The sequence below is a fragment of the Vanacampus margaritifer genome, chromosome 8 (genome assembly GCF_051991255.1).
Source record: "Vanacampus margaritifer isolate UIUO_Vmar chromosome 8, RoL_Vmar_1.0, whole genome shotgun sequence".
In the NCBI taxonomy this organism is placed as follows: Eukaryota; Metazoa; Chordata; class Actinopteri; order Syngnathiformes; family Syngnathidae; genus Vanacampus; species Vanacampus margaritifer.
The window spans coordinates 10,484,825-10,506,059 of NC_135439.1; the positions used below are offsets into that span (position 1 = coordinate 10,484,825).

Sequence of the window (21,235 nt, forward strand, 5' to 3'; positions counted from 1 at the left end):
TATTCAATTGAATATAGGTTGAAAAGGATTCACAAATATATTTTTTTGTCACATTTTACAGTGTCCTAACTTCATCAGAATAGGGGTTTGTAAGATGAAGTGAGGTATTTTCAAACCAGCAAGGACAAATACAAGGTGATGAATTATCTCCAGACACATAACACATTGCTAATCGTTATCTTTATCTTCTGCAAGTGTGAAAGTCTGTCAAAACAAGTTAGCTAACATAGTTTTGTTCTTAATCGCAGTTGTAAATGTTCTGCATTTACCGCATACCACACACTTTTTTTCTGTCATCTACCGCATACCACACACATTTTTTCCCGACATTTACCGCATACCACGCACCTTTTTTTCCGGCATTTACAGCATAACTCACTCCTTTTTTTCCCGGCATTTACAGCGTAACACACACCTTTTTTTTTGTCCGGAATCAGTGGTCAAGGCTGAACAAAACTAAAGTTGAAGTATCATCATGTGTGACGAGACTCATCTCAGTAACCAGCTGTAGAAATAATGTTTTGCTTTTTCTTTGGCTTTTCTGTGTCACGTATTTTGTGAATCCATGACAGAAGTGTGCGATGGTGAACATAGAACACGAAACAGAACTTATGGCAATGTAGCAAAGCACAAGCATAAAAAAAACAACTAAACATGCAGTTTCAATGTGAAGAGTTTCACCTCCCAGCAATTTCACTGTGAATGTCCTCACCGCGCCATGCCTCATCACAATTAATGGTGAGTACACAATTTGTTGCTTTTCAGTTTTGCTATACGAGTGCAGTGGTTGACCTCTTTTTACAGTTGTATGAATGAACATTTAAAAAAAAGTTCACTCACATTCAGCACTCTCCCAAATGCATCCATCACGTCATCAAAGGGTGAGTAGATTTATTTTCTTTTGTGTAATTCAGTTATTCACTTCTTTGTACATTTGGGTGACGGTTAATAATGTTGAAATACTAGTTAATAAAAGTTTTATGTTGGCAACAGTTTGACCCTGTTTGTCTGCCTGATCGCACTCATATCAATATCTGGAGCGCCACCTGTGTATATTGTATTTTACAATACAGTACTTAATCATATATGATTTCATATATACCACTGGATGAAATAGTGAAGTTTGTGGTAAAAAAAAAAAAAAAAAAAAAAAGCAGTGTGCATTCACCACAAGATTAATTTGTGCCACCCTGCTAGGAGAGTGGTTCCGACCTGCAAATTTTCATTTTATGAAATGGATGGCACAGCAGGTCAGCAAAAAAAAAAAAAACGGGAGAGCAACAAAAGGATTGGCAGTCCACGGATTCACTTTATTGAGCCGAAAGAAAAACAATGGGCTCGGCGCCACCACGCGTTACAATAATCGCAGGCTTCCACTGCATCAAAATCATTCACCTCCGAAAACGAAAAGGTCTAATTAGACAGTCAATTTTACAAGTTATTAAATACCGACAAGGCATCGTCTTAACCCTCCTCAACGTCCTACCAAACCCTTCAATTTCCTTACCAAAAAAAAAAGGTCAATAAGGCTGTTAGAAGTACAGTATTCCACATCACGTTCCACTACAAGAGAATAAACGGAGCTGAACACGGCGACCAATAGAAAGGCGTTTGATGACGTCACTTTTGGGCATTATTATATCAGTGGTTTGTGGAATGTTACACAACAGCCGTTACAAAATCAATATGCCGCACGCCCTCCCAGCTTGCGTAAAACCGGCTGAAATAAATACGACAAAAATTAACCCCCAAAACTCATGTTTGAATACTATTACTTTTTATTTATTTAACCTGGTGGTCTCATTGCATCCGTCTGCTCTTCTCTGCAGACCTTAACGAGCAGCATTAAAACATTAAAAAAAAAGAAAGAAAAAAGTTTCACATTTTTAAACGTCAGGGAAAGTGCGGGGAAGCATTTCTTTCCCAAGTTCTGTCCTAAAATTAATTGATAACAAAAAAAAAGGACTCCCTTCCCTCATTATAATTCGTTTTAATTAGGACCATGAACAGAAAATGTTGCTTCGAGTTAAATAATAATAACAATAATAATAGTAACGTTGTTTTTCTATAGGTGTTTCGTTCGTTCGTTCGAAATAACCTTGACACAAACACGCACATGCTTGTCTCTATTGATCCAGTCCTGATTTTTATTTTATTTTTTTGTAATCATCTTTCTAGAGGTCCCCCTTGTGGCCAAACCGCCATAGCATATATCTATTACATAGCTCCGTTATGAGACAGTTCCCCCATCCAGTCCAACCTCGAACCACCAAGAGTCAATCGCACCTCTCTCTCCCCCCCACCCAGCAGCACTCGGCAAGCGGCATGGCAGACTCGCTTGGAAAACTGTGCTATGTCTCTTCTTCAAAGACGTCTCCACAAAGACTCGAGGAGCGTGGCAAATGGGCCACCAAAAGCGAGTTCATCCTGTCAGTGGCTGGTGCAATTATTGGACTTGGGAATGTTTGGAGGTTTCCATACTTATGCTACAAGAACGGTGGTGGTAAGATGTTTTGTTTGTTTGTTTGTTTGTTTGTTTGCTTGTTTGTAATATAAAGCCTATAGTACACTATCTGTGCGCCTTTTTTTGACCGCATTGTGTTGCTTTGACTTTCACTGTATTTTATTTATTGTGATGCGCGCGCGAATTTTTCTCAATGGGGAAAAGTTTATCACGCTTTTAGTCAGCCGAACAATGTGTGAGTAAAAGTAAACTAAAGCCTCTGCCAAGTCCCTGGAAGCTACCCCCTGAATTACTAATCTTCCCCCGTGTCCCCTCTACTTCACATTTGATGCAAATGCATTTGACAGCTTGTAAAAGACAAAGAAAATAACGTGCTACACGTGCAAAAAAGTCACATTCTTGGCTGGACCCCCACTTTTTAATCCCATACAAAAGATTTGCTATCCTGTAACGTGAGAAGTAATTGTGTTTTCATGCACACAAAAACTTGTCCACCAAACTGTAACTGAGCTGATTTTAACTTTTTGTTGTTGTTGTTGTTGTTGTTGTTGTCTTATCCAGTCAATATTTACGAAGAAATGGACATATATATATTCCTCCCACATTCCAAAGACATGCATGGCAGGTTGATTGGACACTCCAAATTGTCCATAAGTGTGATTGTGAGTGTGCGCTTGTTTGTCTCTGTGTGCCCTGCGATTGGCTGGCAACCAGTTCAGGGTGTACCCCGCCTACTGCCCGAAGCCAGCTGGGATAGGCTCCAGCAACCCCCGCGACCCTTGTGAGGAAAAGCGGTCAAGAAAATGGATGGATGGATATATATATACGTATATATATATATATATATATATATATATATATATTAGGGAGGCATGTGACCTCTTGGTTGGATCGCTGTGTAGCAACAGCAGTTGCACATGGCCATTTGACAGACATGAGCGTTCTTTATGATGTGTCAACAACTGACCATTTTACCCCTTGAGATGGGGATAAATGATCAGTTGTTGCCTTTGACGGAAAACTGTAGTAACGAAAGTAGACTACACGCGGATTCATCTATTTTTGTCGATAAGGTTGAAGGCATGCAATAGTGGCTGTTACATCAATGACTTGCTGTTAAATCATTTGATGTATGCAGATGATTTGGTGGTTTTGAGTCCAAGTACTGCTGGGTTGCAACAATTGCTTAACACCTGCGCATGCTACGGCTTGGGGCGTGACATCAAGTACAATGCAGCTAAAAGTATGGTCATGATCATGTAGAACAAGAGAGGACAAAAGTATATTTCCTGGATTCATAATGAACAGTTGCCTCACAGATTACCAATCACACAGACAGCAAATGAGACATGATAACAATAATAATAATAATAATACATTGTATTTGTAATGCACTGTACATTTCCTGGAAAATTTTTGAGTAAAAAAAAAAAAACGTATTTTCCTAAACAATGTAAATTGATTGAAATTAAGAGGAAACATAACCATTTAAGGGGCTTCAAGAAAAACATTTCCTTTACAAATTATGTGCTGTATGTGCCATTGCTAGTCTAAAAACAGTATTCTGTTTGTTGATATGAATTAAGCAGCAAAAAAAACACCCGTTTTTTATCGTCTCAGTGGGGGCGGCCATTTCACCACTCGACTGAAAATGACAACACAGTCAGGCGATGATCAATCACGGTTCACCTATTTGCTGAGTTTGGTCATGTGACGTTCACAAGCTGAGTCTTGATTGGTCGTTAGCTAAGCCCTGTGCAACTGCGATGTCGTTTTTAATTAACAGCAAGTGGCAAAATGGCCGCCCCCTAAAACAGGTGGATTTTTCAGCTGATTTCATATTCCTCGAGTTCAACATAAATTTAAAAAAAAACGTTTTGTTTTTGTTTTAGGAGGGGGGGTTGCCAACCCTTATTTTCATTAGTTTTTCTGTCTGCACATCTATCTTTTTTTTTTTTTTTTAACGCATCAGAATTTCCACACTTCTTCCTATCCGGACTTCTGACACACCCATGCCACGTGAAGGGGAGAATTCACAGCCCCCCCCCCCCCCCCCCCAACACACCCACACACACAATTGATGCAAAAATTTCAATGGGCAATAAAATGTGTCTTACATCTTTAAGTGCAATATGATGTTTAACCTTCATCGGGATTAACAACCTCTGATGTGTGTAAGAGGAAAAGTGCCTAAAGACCTCGTCAAATGAATTCCCGCAATTGTTTTTAAACACATCCATCCATTCATTATCTGAACCGCTTATCCATAATAACATCTCCGACCCGCTGATTCTTTGTACCTTGGCTTGCAGGAGCATTCTTCGTTCCATATGTCCTGTTCCTTGGGACTTGCGGTATCCCTCTATTTGTTTTGGAGACAGCTCTGGGCCAGTACACCAGTCGAGGGGGGGTCATGTGCTGGAGGAAGATCTGCCCCTTGTTTGAAGGCAAATCACCTTTTCCACTCCAAAAAACATGAGAAGAAAAAGAGAAAGGGAAGCATTTTAACATACGTTGTTATTTTCAGGCATCGGATACGCCGGTCAACTCATCCTATTCTATGGATGCATCAGCTACATGGTGATTTTAGCTTGGGCCTTTCTCTACCTGTTCTCGTCTTTCTCCAGAGTGATGCCGTGGTCAACATGTGATAACGCATGGAACACAGGTAGTGAAATTGGCGTCATCTGTTTTGTTTCATTGTGTTGGAGCGCTGATAAAAATGAAATGTCTGTCTTAACAATATGTTCATATTTCAGACTCTTGCGTCGTATTGAGCAACTATAGTGCCAATTGGACTTCCAACATGAACATATCATCCTCTGTTGTAGAATTTTGGCGGTAAGTGTGTCGATTATTTTTTTTTTTAGATTATTTAGCCTGTAAGAGACATGAATGTCAGCCTAAATGTGATTAACTCATTCACTGCCATTGACGACGATAGACGTCAAAAATTCATGTGAACTTTTTCTATTAGTTTAACTTGTTTTTTTTTTCATTAAATTTTTTATGAAAACCTAGAATTTTGGGGGGATTTATTTATAACAGATATACAATTTGTGATTAATCGTGAGTCAACCATTGAAGTCGTGCGATTAATTCCGATTACAAATTTTAATCGTCTGACGCCCCTTATTTTAATTTTTTTTTTTAATTAGGGGCGTTATAATTAATCACATGACTTCACTAGTTAGCTAACGATTAATCACAAATGTTATATCTGTTCTGAATGTACAAAAAAACAATCTAGCTATATTCTAACTAAATTCTATACTTTTGTTAGCAAAAGTGGAAAAAAATATTCAACTAATAGAAATAGTTCATGCATTTTTTTAAATTAGGGGCGTCAGGCGATTACATTTTTTAATTGTAATTAATCACTTGACTTCACTAGTTAACTAACGATTAATCACAAATGCTATATCTGTTCTGAATGTACAATAAAAAAAATCTAGCTATTTTCTAGCTAAATTCTATCCTTTTGTTAGCAAAAGTGGGAAAAAATGTTCAACTAATAGAAATAGTTCAAATGAATTTTTGACGTCTATAGCCGTCAATGGCAGTGAACGAGTTAACATGGCTACCCACCATAGAATATTATTCTATTCCTACCTTCACTACACTTCATTGGTGCTTACAGACTACGCGTGCTAAACATTTCTCCTGGCATCGAGGTCTTGGGGAAAATCCAATGGGAGCTTTCTTTGTGCCTTCTTCTTGCTTGGGTCATCTGCTACTTTTGTGTCTGGAAGGGGGTGCGATCCACCGGGAAGGTAAGAAAGACACAACAGTACGAATATTGACCAACATTCAATCCCTGGTGTTTTTACAGCACAGCCTCTAAAGTCGAATACAATCTCCTCTGTGATAGAGTGGACTTAGCAGTAGTTCTAAAGTCAAAGATAGGTAGTCAATAATAATAATAATAATAATAATTTGTGTCTAAATTCTCAACTGACTTGGAAGCACAGACACTTGCCGAATATCTTCAAGGACGACTTCGCCGGGAGGTGAAATGCTTTAAGATGACCGATGCTAATGTTAAATTTGCCTCGTTCAAAGTCACGTAGCAAAACAGCTCTTGGTTCTAACGGAGCTGGGACGAGAGAGCAGACAAGCGGTGCTTCATTGCCCCGTAAACTCGGTAATGGACCTAAAAGTTGTCTCCTTGCAACTGTCGTGGCCTGCGCTTGGGGCGGAGTGCAGAGGCAATAGCTCGCTGCGTTGTTGTGGAGCAACTGTTGAGTCAATGTGACGTGCTGGGTTTGCGAAAGACATTTTTGACTAAACAGGACTTGCAAGGTTTGAATTCAGTAAAGCAGAACTTTCATGGGACTGGAGAGTCTTGTGTGGACATCGGGGATGGGATACACTGCAAAAACTAAAATCTTAAGTAAGATATCATTTCTTGAATTTAACCTAAATTTGCTTGTTTTGATTTGACAAGTTATTTTTTTACTTAAAATGAAATTGTCAGGCAAGATTATTGTGCCAATTTTAAGATGCTTATTACTTAACTCATTCACTGCCATCGACGTCAAAAATTCATTTGAACTATTTCAATTAGTTTAACATTTTTTTCCGCTTTTGTTAACAAGAGTATGAAAACCTAAATTTTTTTTGGGGACATTTAGAACAGATATTAAATTTGTGATTAATCGTGAGTTAACTAGTGAAGTCATGCAATTAATTACGAAAAAATTTAATCGCCTGCACCCCTCATTTTTAATCATCTTCTTTTTCTTTTTTTAAAGTATTTTTAAAAAAATAATATTTTCATTTTTTTAAAGAAAAAAGAAAATACAAAAAATTAGGAGCGTCAGGCGATTACATTTTTTTATCATAATTAATCCCATGACTTCAATAGTTAAGTCACGATTAATCACAAATTTTATATCTGTTCTAAATGTACAATAAAAACAATTCTAGGTTTTCATACTCTTGTTAACAAAAGTGTGAAAAAAATGTTAAACTAATAGAAATAGTTCAAATTCATTTTTGACGTCTATAGCTGTCAATGGCAGTGAATGAGTTCATTACCTTATTTGATCAAGCAGTCTTGGCATTGAGCCAGTTTTAAGTACTGTGAGGATTAAAACAAGCATTTGCCACATTTTAAGATGACAACTAACCAACATCAAAGGCCCTAAACTGGGGTTTCATAAATTTTCCTATTTTAAGATTTGGCATAATCTAGTAATAAGATAAATGGAAAAAAACTAATGCCTTCTTATATAATATTGGTCAGATCCTTTATTTGGGTCAAAAAAATGGGTAATTTTGTATAAAACAACTCAAAACGTTAGGTCAAATTGACCCATAAAGTGGATCGGTCCATTTTTAATCCATAACTGGGTTACTTTTGACCCAACTGTTTTTAGAGTGTGTGTAGGGATATAAATTGAGACGGATGATATACTTGCTACGTATGAAGATGTCGTCAAAGTGTCGCTTTAGGCAAGTGAATCTTTTCAAAAAGTAAAACATTAAAAGAAAGGACGACCAGGATGGAATGCACATGTGGCCAAATATTTTGCAAAAGCAAGAGGGGCTTCTCAGGAGTGGTTTCTGGCAGGAAAACCCGAGGGATGGGCCGGTATATGAACAGAAACGTGTCGATAACATCTTAAAGCTGTGGAGTCAGCAATACAGTAGATTGTTCGACTGTCTTCAGCATGAGTCTTATGATCCGTATGATGTTGACCATGCAGACGTAATTACGCCAAATGAAATCCACAAAGCTGTTACTGAACTGGTTGATAATAAGGCATGTGGGCAGGATAGGGTTACGGCTGAACACCTAAAGTTCACAAGTGCTAGGCTAACACCTCCGCTCTCCATCTGCCTTACAGCTTTCCTCCTTCATGGGTTCTTACCTGACCCGATGTTGACTGTATTATTGGTTTCCTGTCATAAAAGATCAAAACTGGGAAGGTTGGCAATCTGACAATGATAGACGGATAGCTCGAGCCGGCTTTGTGTCAAAACTTTTGGGAACAATCCTCGTGGACAGGATAACACCATTGATCTACCCTACAGATAATTTTAAAATACAAACGGCAAAACTCTACAGTTTTAGGTTCAGCAATGGAGTCAGGCAGGGTGGGATTTTGTCCCCAATGTTATTCAACCTGGTCATATAAAAGTGGTTGTTTTGCTGGAAATTTGCTTGTGAATCATTTATTGTATGCTGACGATTTAGTTGTGTTTAGCCCGAGTTCTGCTGGCCTACAGCAGTTTATTAACATCTGTGCAGACTATGGTGAGCTGTTTGACATCAAGTACAACACGACTGTCTTCTTAATGTGTAACTGTATTTTTTTTTAAATCTTTGTATGTTTTTTTTTTTTTTTTTTTTTTTTAGTTTGTTTTTAAGAGTGGACCCTGCGTCTGGAATAAAACTTAATTTAATAATAATAATAATAATGATAGTAATATTATTATTATTATTAATAATAATAATGATAATAATAGTATATATATTTTTTATATATTTTTTTTATGTTTTTGAGATGTCTGCATTCAGTTTTATCCCATAAACGTAAAAACAACACGACTGTCTTCTTAATGTGTAACTGTATTTTTTTTTTAAATCTTTGTATGTTTTTTATTTTATTTTTTTTAGTTTGTTTTTAAGAGTGGACCCTGCGTCTGGAATAAAATTAAATTTAATAATAATAATAATAATAATAATAATAATAATGATAGTAATAATGATAGTAATAATGATAATAATAATAATAATATTATTATTATTAATAATAATAATAATAATAATAATATGTATATTTTTTAATGTTTTTGGGATGTCTGCATTCAGTTTTATCCCATAAACGTAAAAATGTAAAAAATAAAAATGAACATCATTGTTTTTTTTCACAGGACAGCGACGATATTCCCCCATGTAATTGATTATTGTAAGTGATATTGACAGCAACTTGAATTTTAAAACAGATGTCAAGGGACTGATCTATGAAAATAAAAAATGACTTTAGGGGGACACATAAAGTGATGCAGCCGGTCGGTTACGGCCCCCGAGCCTTGAGTTTGACACCTGTGATTAATTTCCCGCTTTCTCTTATTGAAAAACAAAAATACATAATAACAAAAAACTCTTAGGTTTGTATCTCATTGAGCGGCAAAGGCTCGTGAGGGTGCGCGCACGTAACGAATACCAGGGTTCGTTCAAGGTCGCAAACCGGCACAAAGATGTTCGTCAGACGGTTGCTTTTGCAACCATTAAAACTGCTTGCGAACGTCTTCACGGCGGCTTGTGAACCTTGACAAAAAAACACTTGTGAGCCTTCGCCGGCGCCGCTCAGTAAGATACGTGCTTGCGTAACTTGTCTATATGAAAAAAGCATAGCCACGGGAGACGGGAGGTATGTATGCTAACCATGGGTGGCGGGAGGGGTTATGGTCCACGTGTACCGAGGCCCGGCCAACAATTTGTCCCCCTGCTGTTTAACGTGATGGCCTCACTCTGGGTGCGACCCAAACTCTCCGGCTTTAACACAACAATAATTGTGTCACAATTTGCCAAATGTTAGATACTGCATACAAAAACTCAAGACTGGATAGAACGACTTTGCTGTACTAGTTGTTGACGTGATTTTTATTTAAGCAGTGAGATGTTCGGGGGTCATCCCTGCATGACTTCTTCCATACGCCCATATTTTATTACTGTTCTTTTGGAAATAATAACGTGAGATGGCTTCATTTTTCAGTATCCTAAAGGAGCCAAAAGTATATCAGAGCTGCCAAGGATATAAGATGTATGGATATTGTTTTGGATGTGGAAACGTGTCACAAAAAAAAAAAATTGTATGTATGTTTTATACATATAAACCTTTTCGTACTCCCTCCCTCTCATGTGACTTGGGGAAAGTTGCGCTCCGTGGGGTGGGGGTGGGGGGGGACTTGGCTCCCACGTAACTTGAACTGCAGTTCAGAATCAGATGAGCTTAACTACAGCTAATAGGCAACGCTTCACTTCCACAAAGCTACATTTTGTGTGCCAAAGGGATTGACGGATGGAATCTGCTTCAGATAAAAGTATCTGTGTGCTTTGAGAACAGTTTGTTCGTCCTGATGCTTGTCAAAACAGGAATGGCAGACACTGGAGCTGCTCATTCACTGTCTGGGCTGAGCTGTATCAACATCAGTGGATACAAACAAGGATAAACACAGACTGACGTGATCTGAAAAAAAACCCTGCTCCCCCCTCCCCCCTTGTTAGTCCTTGATACTGTATGTAAAACGCCTTGTTGTTGAAAGTATCAACTCGCAGAATTTTTTATTTTTTATTTAGGCTACCTACTTCACAGCAACCTTCCCCTTCGTCATGTTAGTGGTGTTGTTCATCAGAGGAATGAGCCTTCCCGGGGCCCTGCATGGCATCAAGTACTACCTGTACCCCAATCCCGCACGTCTCGCTGATCCACAGGTATTAAATACATTTGTTGACACTCACAACAAAAAGGCACAGGCTGATTTTCTTGATAAATGCTGCTGTACATGGGAATAGGTGTGGATGGATGCCGGAACACAGATTTTCTATTCCTACGCCATTTGCTTGGGATGTCTTACCACACTTGGGAGCTACAACAAGTACAATAACAATTGCTACAGGTGAGCATTTTTTTACATGACCAAATTTGACGAAAGTTGACGAGCGCCATTCTGACAAAAATAAAGACATGTTTACTAGAAGACTGTTTGACCTTGTGAAACCAAACACTGTTTCTTAAACGTGAAGCCAACACCCCCCCCCCCCCCCCCCCAATAAAAATCCTTGACAATAATATGTTATACGCAGCTCTAAAGTCTAAATACGGTATTATTGTTAATATTGCGTTAGTGGAATATGAGTTTAATCCAGCAGTTTTTAATCACTATCAGAAGGCGGCCATTTTGCCACTTGCTGTCAAGGGAAAATTACATCACAGTTGCTCAGGTTTCCGGTAACAACCAATCACAGCTCAGCTTCAGAAAACAGGTCAACTGTAATTGGTCGTTGCCTGAATGGAGGGTACTGCATGCCTAGGTGGCGCTATTGAGTGATTCTTTTTTTAACTCATTCACTACTATAAGTACATTTAAAAAAAAGATTATTAAAAATGAGGGGCGACAGGCGATAATTTTTTTTAATCGTAATTAATCGCATGACTTCACTAGTTAACTCACGATTAATCACAAATTTTTATATCTGTTCTAAATGTACAAAAAAAACTAGGTTCTTATACTCTTGTTAACAAAAGTGGAAAGAAAACTAATATAAATAGTTAAAATGAATTTTTGACGTTTATAGCCGTCAATGGCAGTGAGGAGTTAATGTTTTTTTGTTGTTTTTGTTGCATTTTTCAGTTGGATATCATTAGTTCCACTTTTCCATCTAAATGAATGGACGGTACTGCATGTCTTGGTGGCGCTATTCAGTGATTTTTATTTTTTATTTTTGCATTTTTCCATTGAATATCATTAGTTCTACTTTTCCATCTAAATGAATAGAGGGTACTTTAAGAAAACATTTTTTTTCCATATAAAATCAACTTGCTTAAAAAATCTACGCCTCCAAGGTTCAAGTGTCCTTTTTATTCATTTATCTTTCAACTACAATTAATACTTTGTAATTTTCACAAAATGTGTCTTTCAATTTACTGCATAAGCATTCAGCTATTAGCATTCAGCTAATTAACTAGTTTCCTTTTGCAACGATCACATACCTGATTAAAGTTATCATTTTCAATAACGTTAGACACTGTTCTGTCCAGCACAATAATTGATAAAATATGGTCATAAACTTGATTTGTACAATGCAATTATATTATTTGTCAGTGATTTAAATTTTGTGTTAATATGATTTTGCGGCCATAAAACAGTGACTCTTTCTGATTTTCAGAGACTCCTTCTTTCTTTGCTTGCTGAACAGTGGGACCAGCTTCGTTAGTGGCTTTGCCATTTTCTCAGTTCTGGGCTACATGTCCCAAAAACAGGGTGTGGACATCGCCTCTGTAGCTGAGTCAGGTATGACCTCACCAGGTTTACATAACAAGCTCAAGACTGGCAGCCTCTGTTCGAACCAGATGCTGGTTTGATTCCGCAGGTCCAGGTCTTGTCTTCATTGTGTACCCACAAGCAGTGAGCCTCTTGCCATGGCCTCAAGTGTGGTCCGTGTGCTTCTTCACCATGATTATCCTGTTGGGAATCGACGGTCAGGTCAGTTGAAGCCGCTGTGAAATTCCCACACAGTTGATTCAGACTTGATCGTTTATTAAGTTGGCTGACCGCTTGTCCTTTTATCATGTCTCAGTTTGCTGGACTTGAAAGCATCATGACCTCTATAACGGATATGTACCCTTCCCAGATCCAAAGAGGATACCGCAGAGAGATCATTTTATTGCTAATCACTGTTTTTTGCTATCTCTTTGGCAACTTCTTGGTGTCTCAGGTAAGAATTCAGTGTACCGTGTAAGAAGTCTACTTACTTTACTGTAATGTCATTGAGGATCTAAACATCATTTCCATAAATAATTTTTGACTTTTTAATAGTACAACGTATTTACTAAGGATGTTTTGGTACAGTAATAGTAAATTGAGTTCACTGTGGCCATACACATACAAAAAAATCCTCATCAGGTCACTTGAAACTCAAGACACTGCCGCTTGCCAAAATCCACAGCAATATTTTCTTGCCAGGATTCCATTTTGTTATGCGCTTCAAGTGCTGCAAGGTATTTCCAGATTGGCCCTTGTGTACATGGGTAATGCAACTTTGCTGAGTTCGTATGTGACCCGAGTATCACTATGCCATGTTTGCCCCACCCAATTAAGGTCCGTGCAACAGGGCAGCTCCTGATGTAGGAATGGGATGCCATCCCACAGCAAAAAATGGGACTGGGCTGGCACAAGAGTGAATACAATACCCACATGATGATTTTTGGCACATTTTGGTGGGCTTATCCACACATTTAGCAGTGTTGGTCATTCCTCAAATGCACAATACTTTATGCGTTGTCCCTTGTTCTAAAAGGGCTTTCCGCTGTTAAACTGTCACAGCAGCATTTCGTCGCTGCTATGTGAAAAACACTTACGCCCAATTTATTCTTTTTATTTATTTAATTAATTATTTATTTATTTATTACATTTTTATGTTTTGGGGATGTCTGCATTCAGTTTCATCCCCAAAACATAAAAATGTAAATAAATAAATAAATAATTTAAAGAAAGAGTTTTTCATATAACCTGCATTCATTTCATCCCAAAAACAGAACAATGTAAAAAAACAAAAATAAAAAAAGGCAGAAAAGGACATAAGTGTTTTTCACATAGATTGCATTCAGTTTCATCTCCAAAACATAAAAATGCAAAAAAATAATAATAATAAAAAATGGACATTGGTGTTTTTCCACATAGTCTGCATTCAGTTTCATCCCAAAAACATAAAATGTAAAAAAAATAATAATAATAATACAAAAATGGACATAAGTGTTTTTCACATAATCTGCATTCAGTTTCATCCCAAAAACAGAACAATGTAAAAAAAATAAAAATAAAAAAAAGGCAAAAAAGGACATAAGTGTTTTTCACATAGATTGCATTCAGTTTCATCCCCAAAACATAAAAATGTAAAATAATAATAATAATAATAAAAAATTGCAAAAATGGACAATGGTGTTTTTCCACATAGTCTGCATTCAGTTTCATCCCAAAAACATAAAATGTAAAAAAAATTTAAACAAATAAATAAAAATATAAAAATGGACATAAGTGTTTTTCACATAGACTGCATTCAGTTTGATCCCCAAAACATAAAAATGTAAAAAATAAATAATAAAAAAAGACAAAAATGGACATACGTGTTTTTCACATAGTCTGCATTCAAGTTCATCCCAAAAACATAAAAAACGTAAAAATAAATATATATTTTTTCAAAAGACAAAAATTGACATAAGTGTTTTTCAGTGTTTTTAGTAGCGACAATTTTCTATTATTAAAAGGGAGAAATAAATTGACTGAAATATCATTTACAACCTGTTTGGGTGGGTTCATAATGAGCTGTTTCTTTCCATTATAGGCCGGCTCATACATTCTGCAGATTTTTGATCACTATGTCTGCAGTGGTCCCACTCTACTTTTGATGGCAGTCTGCCAGTCAGTGGTTATCGGATGGATTTATGGTAAGACACGGTTAATTAAGGTTAATGCCTCTCATTACTGCATGCTGTTAGCTTTATACAGTCTCAGTTTCACATGTAAACATGTGGTAGTGGTTATGGAAAGGCGGTAGTCTGTTAGAAAGTGTACACATCCAGAAAGTGTTTCATTTTCCCCGCATATTATGTTACAGCCTCATCACAAAAAAAGTTGTTGATGAGAAGTGCTTGGTTTCCTCCAAATATGACGCCTTATATTTAAGCCAATGAAATCAATCTTTGTCTCATCAGACCGGAAAATTTTCTTTCTCATGGTCTGATAGTCCTTCAGGTGTGTTTTGGCAAACTCCCGGTGGGCTGCTGTGTGCCTTTTACTAAGGAGTGGCTTCCGCCCGGCCACTTTACCATACGGGCCTGAGTGCGGTTGAGATGGTTGTCCTTCTAGAACACAAGTATCAAAATCAAGGCCCCGGGGCTAGATCTGGCCCACTACATCATTTTATGTGGCCCGTGAAGAAAATCATGTGTCAACTTCTATGATCCTTGCTAAAAGCTTTACTGAAATTTACAGTAACTTGAACAATAGTTGAACTAGGGGTGTCAAAATTAGTGCGTTAATTTTGAGTTCATTTAAAGTTCCTTTCACGTCACTAAATTTTTAACACACGATTAATCACCGCCTCTTACTTGGAAAACCTGTACTGGGGGAATTCCACGTCAAAATTTAGCAGAAATAAATTTAACTGGCTGACTGGGGTCAAGTTATATTTTATAATTTAAAACATTTGCATAATTTCACAAGTTATTTCATGTTAAAAAATTTGATAGCTCTCAATATGAAAAGAAAAATGCACTGAGCTGTTACCAATGTCTTACAAATGCAATTATGCCATCTACTGGCAGAAAAATGACCTCAACGCAAATCAATATCACACTTGTTTTTTACAGTACAGTACATCTTTGTAATGTTAACTCAATTTTATGAATTATTATGAAATGACTATCAATGACTAAAAGATGCAGCCACATTTGTATTTAACATTTTTGCCACTTTTATGTTAAGAGTATGAAAACCTGTTGTACATTTTTATTGTGCATTTAAAACAGATATTTGTGTAGATTTAGGCCACAACTCATTGTTTTGGATCCCAGTTGTGCACCCAATAGCTTCAAAGGACCAATAATCAATAATACTGTAAATTCCACACTATTAACATAATTCTTAACCATCAATTATCTATTATTATATTATTATTAACTATCATTATTTCATTATACAGTATTATTATATTATTTATTTATCACATGTCTCTCTGAGGTGTAGGCTTCCATCATTTTATTTCTCTTACTATGCAGATGATAAACATGCTGCCAGATAAAAATAACCAAAGGATCTATTACGCTATGGCAACTTTGTACTGCTATATTAAAAATAGAGTTTGGATCACACCGTATGTCATGATATCAGATGGGGCAGCACATCAAATGTGTTTATGTCGTTTTAGGTGCCGATCGCTTCAGTGACAACATCGAGGATATGATCGGATACAAACCTCTGTCTCTGATTAAGTACTGCTGGCTCTACGCCACGCCGGTTATATGCAGCGTAAGCGCGGCAAAGCAAACATCACATTTGCACGCGTCGATCCGTGCGCATTTCCCGCATTGTTTCCTCTTACAGGGAACACTCGTGTTTTTGTTGCTGAAATATACACCGCTCAAGTTCAACAACACCTACGTGTATCCTTGGTGGGCGTACTGGATTGGCTGGTTCCTCGCTTTGTCGTCACTGGTTCTGATTCCCTTCACCATGATCTGCAAAGTGGCCAAAGGAAAGGGGACTCTCTGGCAGGTCGGTGCTTCGGTGAGCCCGCTATCGCCTTACGTCGGCTCGTCCTTAACAAAATGTCACGTCCTGTGTGCCCCCCCTAGCGCCTGAAGGCCAGCACCCAATGTTCAGACGACCTCCCGATGATGGCGAAGGAAATGGCGACTCTTCGCGTTGCGCTGAACGTTCACGATGATGGCAAAAACAGTAATATTCGATAAAGCAGCATTCCTTGAATGCCATTCTTAATACGTATATGCTGGACATACAGTGTATATATACTAGATCAGGTTGTTTACTAAAATGACATTACCAATTCGTATCTATTATATGCAGTATATACAAAAGATCCAAGTTCAAAAGGCAGATGCAAACTTTTCTGCGTGGGCATCAATTACTCACAGGTTTTGGCTATTTGTGGCAGGTAATATTTAATTATGATCTGGTGGAATCTCCTAATTTGAAAGCCAAACCTAAAGGGACCAGAATTAAAGGAAATATAATGGTAGGCTTCTGAAGTCGCAAAAAAAAACAGCCAACAGGCTTATCGTCAAGAATTTACTGTAATTAGACCTCAGTTAAGACAACACCAAAGGATTAACTTCTTTTTACAACTATGTGACAGGTAATATTACATAAATGATTTCTGAGGTTTCTACCGCATCCTCCTCGTTCCTTAAAAAAGGTAAGCGAGTGTTTTGTATCTTACTAGTAATGTTTTTGCCCACTACTGTTTGTTTGCACACTAGTTGGACAACTTTGGCATACTAGTAGGACGTGTTCTTAGTGAGGCAAAACCAGGACAAGAGTGGCTAAACTGGAGCACCGGGGGAATTCCCGATGGGCCAGGCTGCTAGGGCCGCTATTCCGACTTTTGGGTCCGTTTTGAAATTAGCAACAAAAGTAGCCCTAGCTGTGTGTGTGCCTTCTGGTTACAACTATATTTCTAAAATATATAGGACTGACAGATTAGTTTTTTTTTTTTTTGAATAATATGTTCTATGCACCCACACTAGTCTATTTTGGTTAAGATTACAGTAGCGGAATATGAGTTACGCAGCAAAATCCAGCCATTTTTATCCATCTCAGGGGGCGGCCATTTTGCCACTTTTTGTTGGCTGAAGATGACGTCAATGTTGCTCACGTCTCTGGTAACAACCAATCACAGCTCAGCTTCAGAAAACAGATGCGCTCTGATTGGTTGTCGCCTGAGCAACTCTGATGTCATCTTCAGTGGACAGCAAGTGGCAAAATGGCCGCCCCCTGAGATGGATAAAAACGGACGGATTTTGCTTTGTAACTCATATTCCAAAAATGTAATATTAATCAGAATGTCATGTTTAGACTAGTGAGGTCACATATAACATACTGTATTATTTTCAAGAAATGTTTAAGGTTGACTAGAAACAACACCAATGTAGCTAACTATATTACACCCTGCCTATAGGCTACTATACAAAATAACATAGTAGAAAGTCACAAGTGTTAAAACGTTGAGAACTAAAGTGGGCTAGTCTGAGCCATAAAACTCCAAGGCTGAAAATGTGTGCTACTAGTATACTTCTAATGAAGCACTAAATTTGAACAGAAGTTCACTAGTAGCATGCAGTTGTTAACTAGGGCATAGTTTTGCCTCACTAGTAATATGAAGTTGTCTTAATAATAGTATGCCATAGTTGTCATACTAATATGCAAAAATGTCATACAGTAGTGGAATAAAGGTTACTAGCAGACACATTTGTTCTACTAGAGCTTACTAGTGAGCATAATCAGCATACTAGCATGCATGCACCTGAAGAATTTGCAAAAAAAAAAAAAAAGAGCATAAAGGGCTTCTGAAGTCACGAACAAAAAGTTGAACGCGAGAGTTCAATGTACTGCACCTCGCTAGGTCTCAGTTCAGACATCACCAAAGGGTTAACTGTGTTGCATTAGCGTTTAGCTTCTTTTTACGGCTGTGTGACAGTTAAAAAAAAAAAAAAAAAAGACTTGTGAGGATTCTCTAACAGCGCTCCTCATTCGTTTTTAAAGAGAGTATTTTTGTTGCTTTGGCGTTTATATCTAATATAGACAATATTAATATAGTAGCTTTTATTTTAACACCGTTACGTGTTAATGTTACGGTTGCCATTCCAGCAGTAGCAACCCTTTTTGGGGCACAATGTTTTTTTTGTTGTTTTTTTTCATCTTTTCATCTCTGTGTTTTACTCTACAAATGCAAATGACTTTTGCCAAAGACACGGACACAACCTTGTGTCATGTAAAGTGGGGTACACACATACCGATAATCTGACCTAATCTGAGCATTTTCTGTCCCTTTCGATCAAAATTGAAAGTCCTGATTGTTGGATGTCTCTGAAAGGTTTTCTTGTGGTGAGGCGTGTTTTTTCTGTTCTCTTCCCGGAAAATGTTAAACCTGTTCAACATTTACGCAACGAGTTCAGAGGGGCCAGGACTTCTGTATGTGAGGTGAAACCGAAAAAAAACCCAATTAGGAAGCAACCTGAAGCTCACACTGTTGCCAGAGACAAAGTAAAGGAGTAAGTGCTAAGTGTGTGTGTGTGGATAGCTTTAGATCATATGACGGGTATTTGTTTGTCCGCCATGTTGGAAGTCGAGATTGGGAGGAGCAGACAGTTGTTCTGTATATAAGTACCCCAATCAGTTAATGTAAAATATGTTATAAATTTTCTTGGTTCCTTAGATGTGCTGAGTGCTAAGAAAGTTGACAGAGAATAGAGAACCTTAGCTTTTAACGGCATAAACAACTACGATTCCGAAACAATTCAAACATTTCTCACCGTGTGCGAAGACGTAAAAAAAACTGAGACCGTTTCACTAACTGATCGGAATAGTTAATAGCTTGACTTTTGAAGGCATTATTTGATTACTTTATTAAGTGTAATCTTTTGCGTGTTCACATAAATCAGAATTGAGATCTCATGAAGAAGTTTTCCTTGCAAGGATTTATTAAGAGCTCTTAAGACACAGGAAAAAAAGCTTACATTCGAAAAGTCATGTTAAGGTCCCAGTGTGTCGAATATGGAAACACCTAGTCGCTTTATACTAGTAGAAAAGATTCTCTCCCCCTCTTAGACTTGACAAAGAGTTAGTGTTTTTAATAAACAGACACATGATACTGATATGATTATCTCAGCTCCCCACCAGCCGCGGAGAAATGATGTTAGACAGGCTTTGACCTTGGACCTTCAGTTTTTACGACCAAATGACTAATGACATGAGAACTTGACAACTTTTAAAACATACACATTCTTATCTCAAGAGCTGGCAGGGAGTGAGAAGTTTAAATGTATTTCACAAAATCATTATCACAGTGTTATTCATTTAACTACACGTAGTTATATGGCATCTATATACCTATAAGTAAATTCAAAAACAGTAAAAATATAAATTGAAAATGTTAAATGTCAACACTTACTTTAGCTAAAACAATATTGACTTCGCCTGATTAGAAAATGGCTAAGATTAGCATTAGCATTAGCATAATGACCGACCACAGCAACATTTGACTAATATCCAATTTGATAAATCTGTTACTTCAAAGTACTGAACTAAAATGTAAACAGCGAAAATGGAGATATGATGCGTTTTGTAACGTTGCTAAAGAGCACTGGTGTATTGACTGGGTATCAGGCTGGAGTGAGAATAGGTGCTCTTTATGAAAGCCACATTCTCAAATCTTTTCCTTGACAAATATTTCATCTTCTCGGCCTCCAACATGGCGGCCACGGGCATGTCCACAGGTGCGTGTCGTCATGGGAAAGCTACAATTGTAACGACAAGCAGAAGTTTGCAACCAGATAGGCTAACAGTGTAGCTTCTTCTACTTGCACTCTTTCTTCTTTTCTATTTTTTAGGCAGGCTGGATGCCCTGTGGCACCATGCTGCCTTTCACAGGTCAGTATTGGTACTACGCCAGGCATCTGGATTGGGGAGGACAGTGGCCTTTTGTCGACGGAGATACGGTTGTGTGTGTGTGAGGTTCTTTGCTGGTTATCTCAAGTACACCGCACATTATAAGAAGGGCAGTAAGAACAAACTTGCAGATGTTCTCGTTATGTGTTTAGATGTTAGAAATCAGTATGTGTGTACTGTACCCTGCTTAAGGTGCTTTTAATTTTTTTTTTTTATAAAAACTAACTTCATGTTTTTTTCATCCTCAAATCAGGGTTTCTGCTCACATCTCTTTATTTGGTTATTTTACCACCCTAAATTTCACCACCTGTTTCTATTTGAATCATTTACAGGCCTGAATGTCAGGTATGGATGTGTTATTTTGTATACTGTCTAAATGTGTATCCTGTGCGCTTTTTCGGTACAGCCTCACCATTTTGGAGATGAAATTGCCCTTAACAGAGTGTCTCGCTTCCCTACTTGCTCCCTGTTTATTGGACCATAGGGGGTAAAGCAACACTTGGCTTAGTCCACTGCACCATCTAGTTAGTCCGTCTCTCATCTGACCACGTGCACACTGCTGGGTGTCACAGCACCAGTTTGGACATTTCCACTTCATTTCCCTTTTGGCACCTTCCCCCGTGCTGCTTGCACTTTTGTAGAATGCGAGCCAAACAGCATGCATAAGCACGTTACAAAACAAGCAGACTAACTAATAAGTTCAAGCCTATGCACATTTTCTACTTTGCTATAAAAGAAGTTTCCTATCAAACGAGTATTCTCTCATTTATTTTTGTATTGAAAGATCAACCTTTTTTTTTTTCATCAGGGAAATGGAGTGTTGTGATGCCACGTTTGTGGTGGTCACTATGG

General features: G+C 37.7%; 1 protein-coding gene across 1 annotated transcript; it reads left to right on the plus strand.

Moving 5' to 3' along the window:
* The first annotated feature begins 2,235 nt into the window (after positions 1-2,235).
* On the plus strand, positions 2,236-17,513 carry LOC144056990 (sodium- and chloride-dependent GABA transporter 2-like). The gene is made up of 14 exons (XM_077574173.1): positions 2,236-2,503; positions 4,777-4,911; positions 4,992-5,132; positions 5,224-5,305; positions 6,105-6,237; positions 10,776-10,910; positions 10,992-11,095; positions 12,366-12,490; positions 12,570-12,682; positions 12,777-12,914; positions 14,541-14,643; positions 16,125-16,225; positions 16,301-16,471; positions 16,552-17,513. The coding sequence occupies exons 1-14, from the start codon at positions 2,326-2,328 to the stop codon at positions 16,666-16,668; spliced, it is 1,776 nt and encodes a 591-aa protein (XP_077430299.1). The 5' UTR covers positions 2,236-2,325; the 3' UTR covers positions 16,669-17,513.
* The last annotated feature ends 3,722 nt before the right edge of the window (positions 17,514-21,235 follow it).

Excerpts from the sequence above, each read along its gene's own strand:
- LOC144056990 (XM_077574173.1), top strand. The coding sequence starts at position 2,326 with ATGGCAGACTCGCTTGGAAAACTGTGCTATGTCTCTTCTTCAAAGACG. Across the intron at positions 4,912-4,991 it reads GATCTGCCCCTTGTTTGAAG|GCATCGGATACGCCGGTCAA; the intron begins GCAAATCACCTT and ends TGTTATTTTCAG. Across the intron at positions 14,644-16,124 it reads GGTTATCGGATGGATTTATG|GTGCCGATCGCTTCAGTGAC; the intron begins GTAAGACACGGT and ends ATGTCGTTTTAG.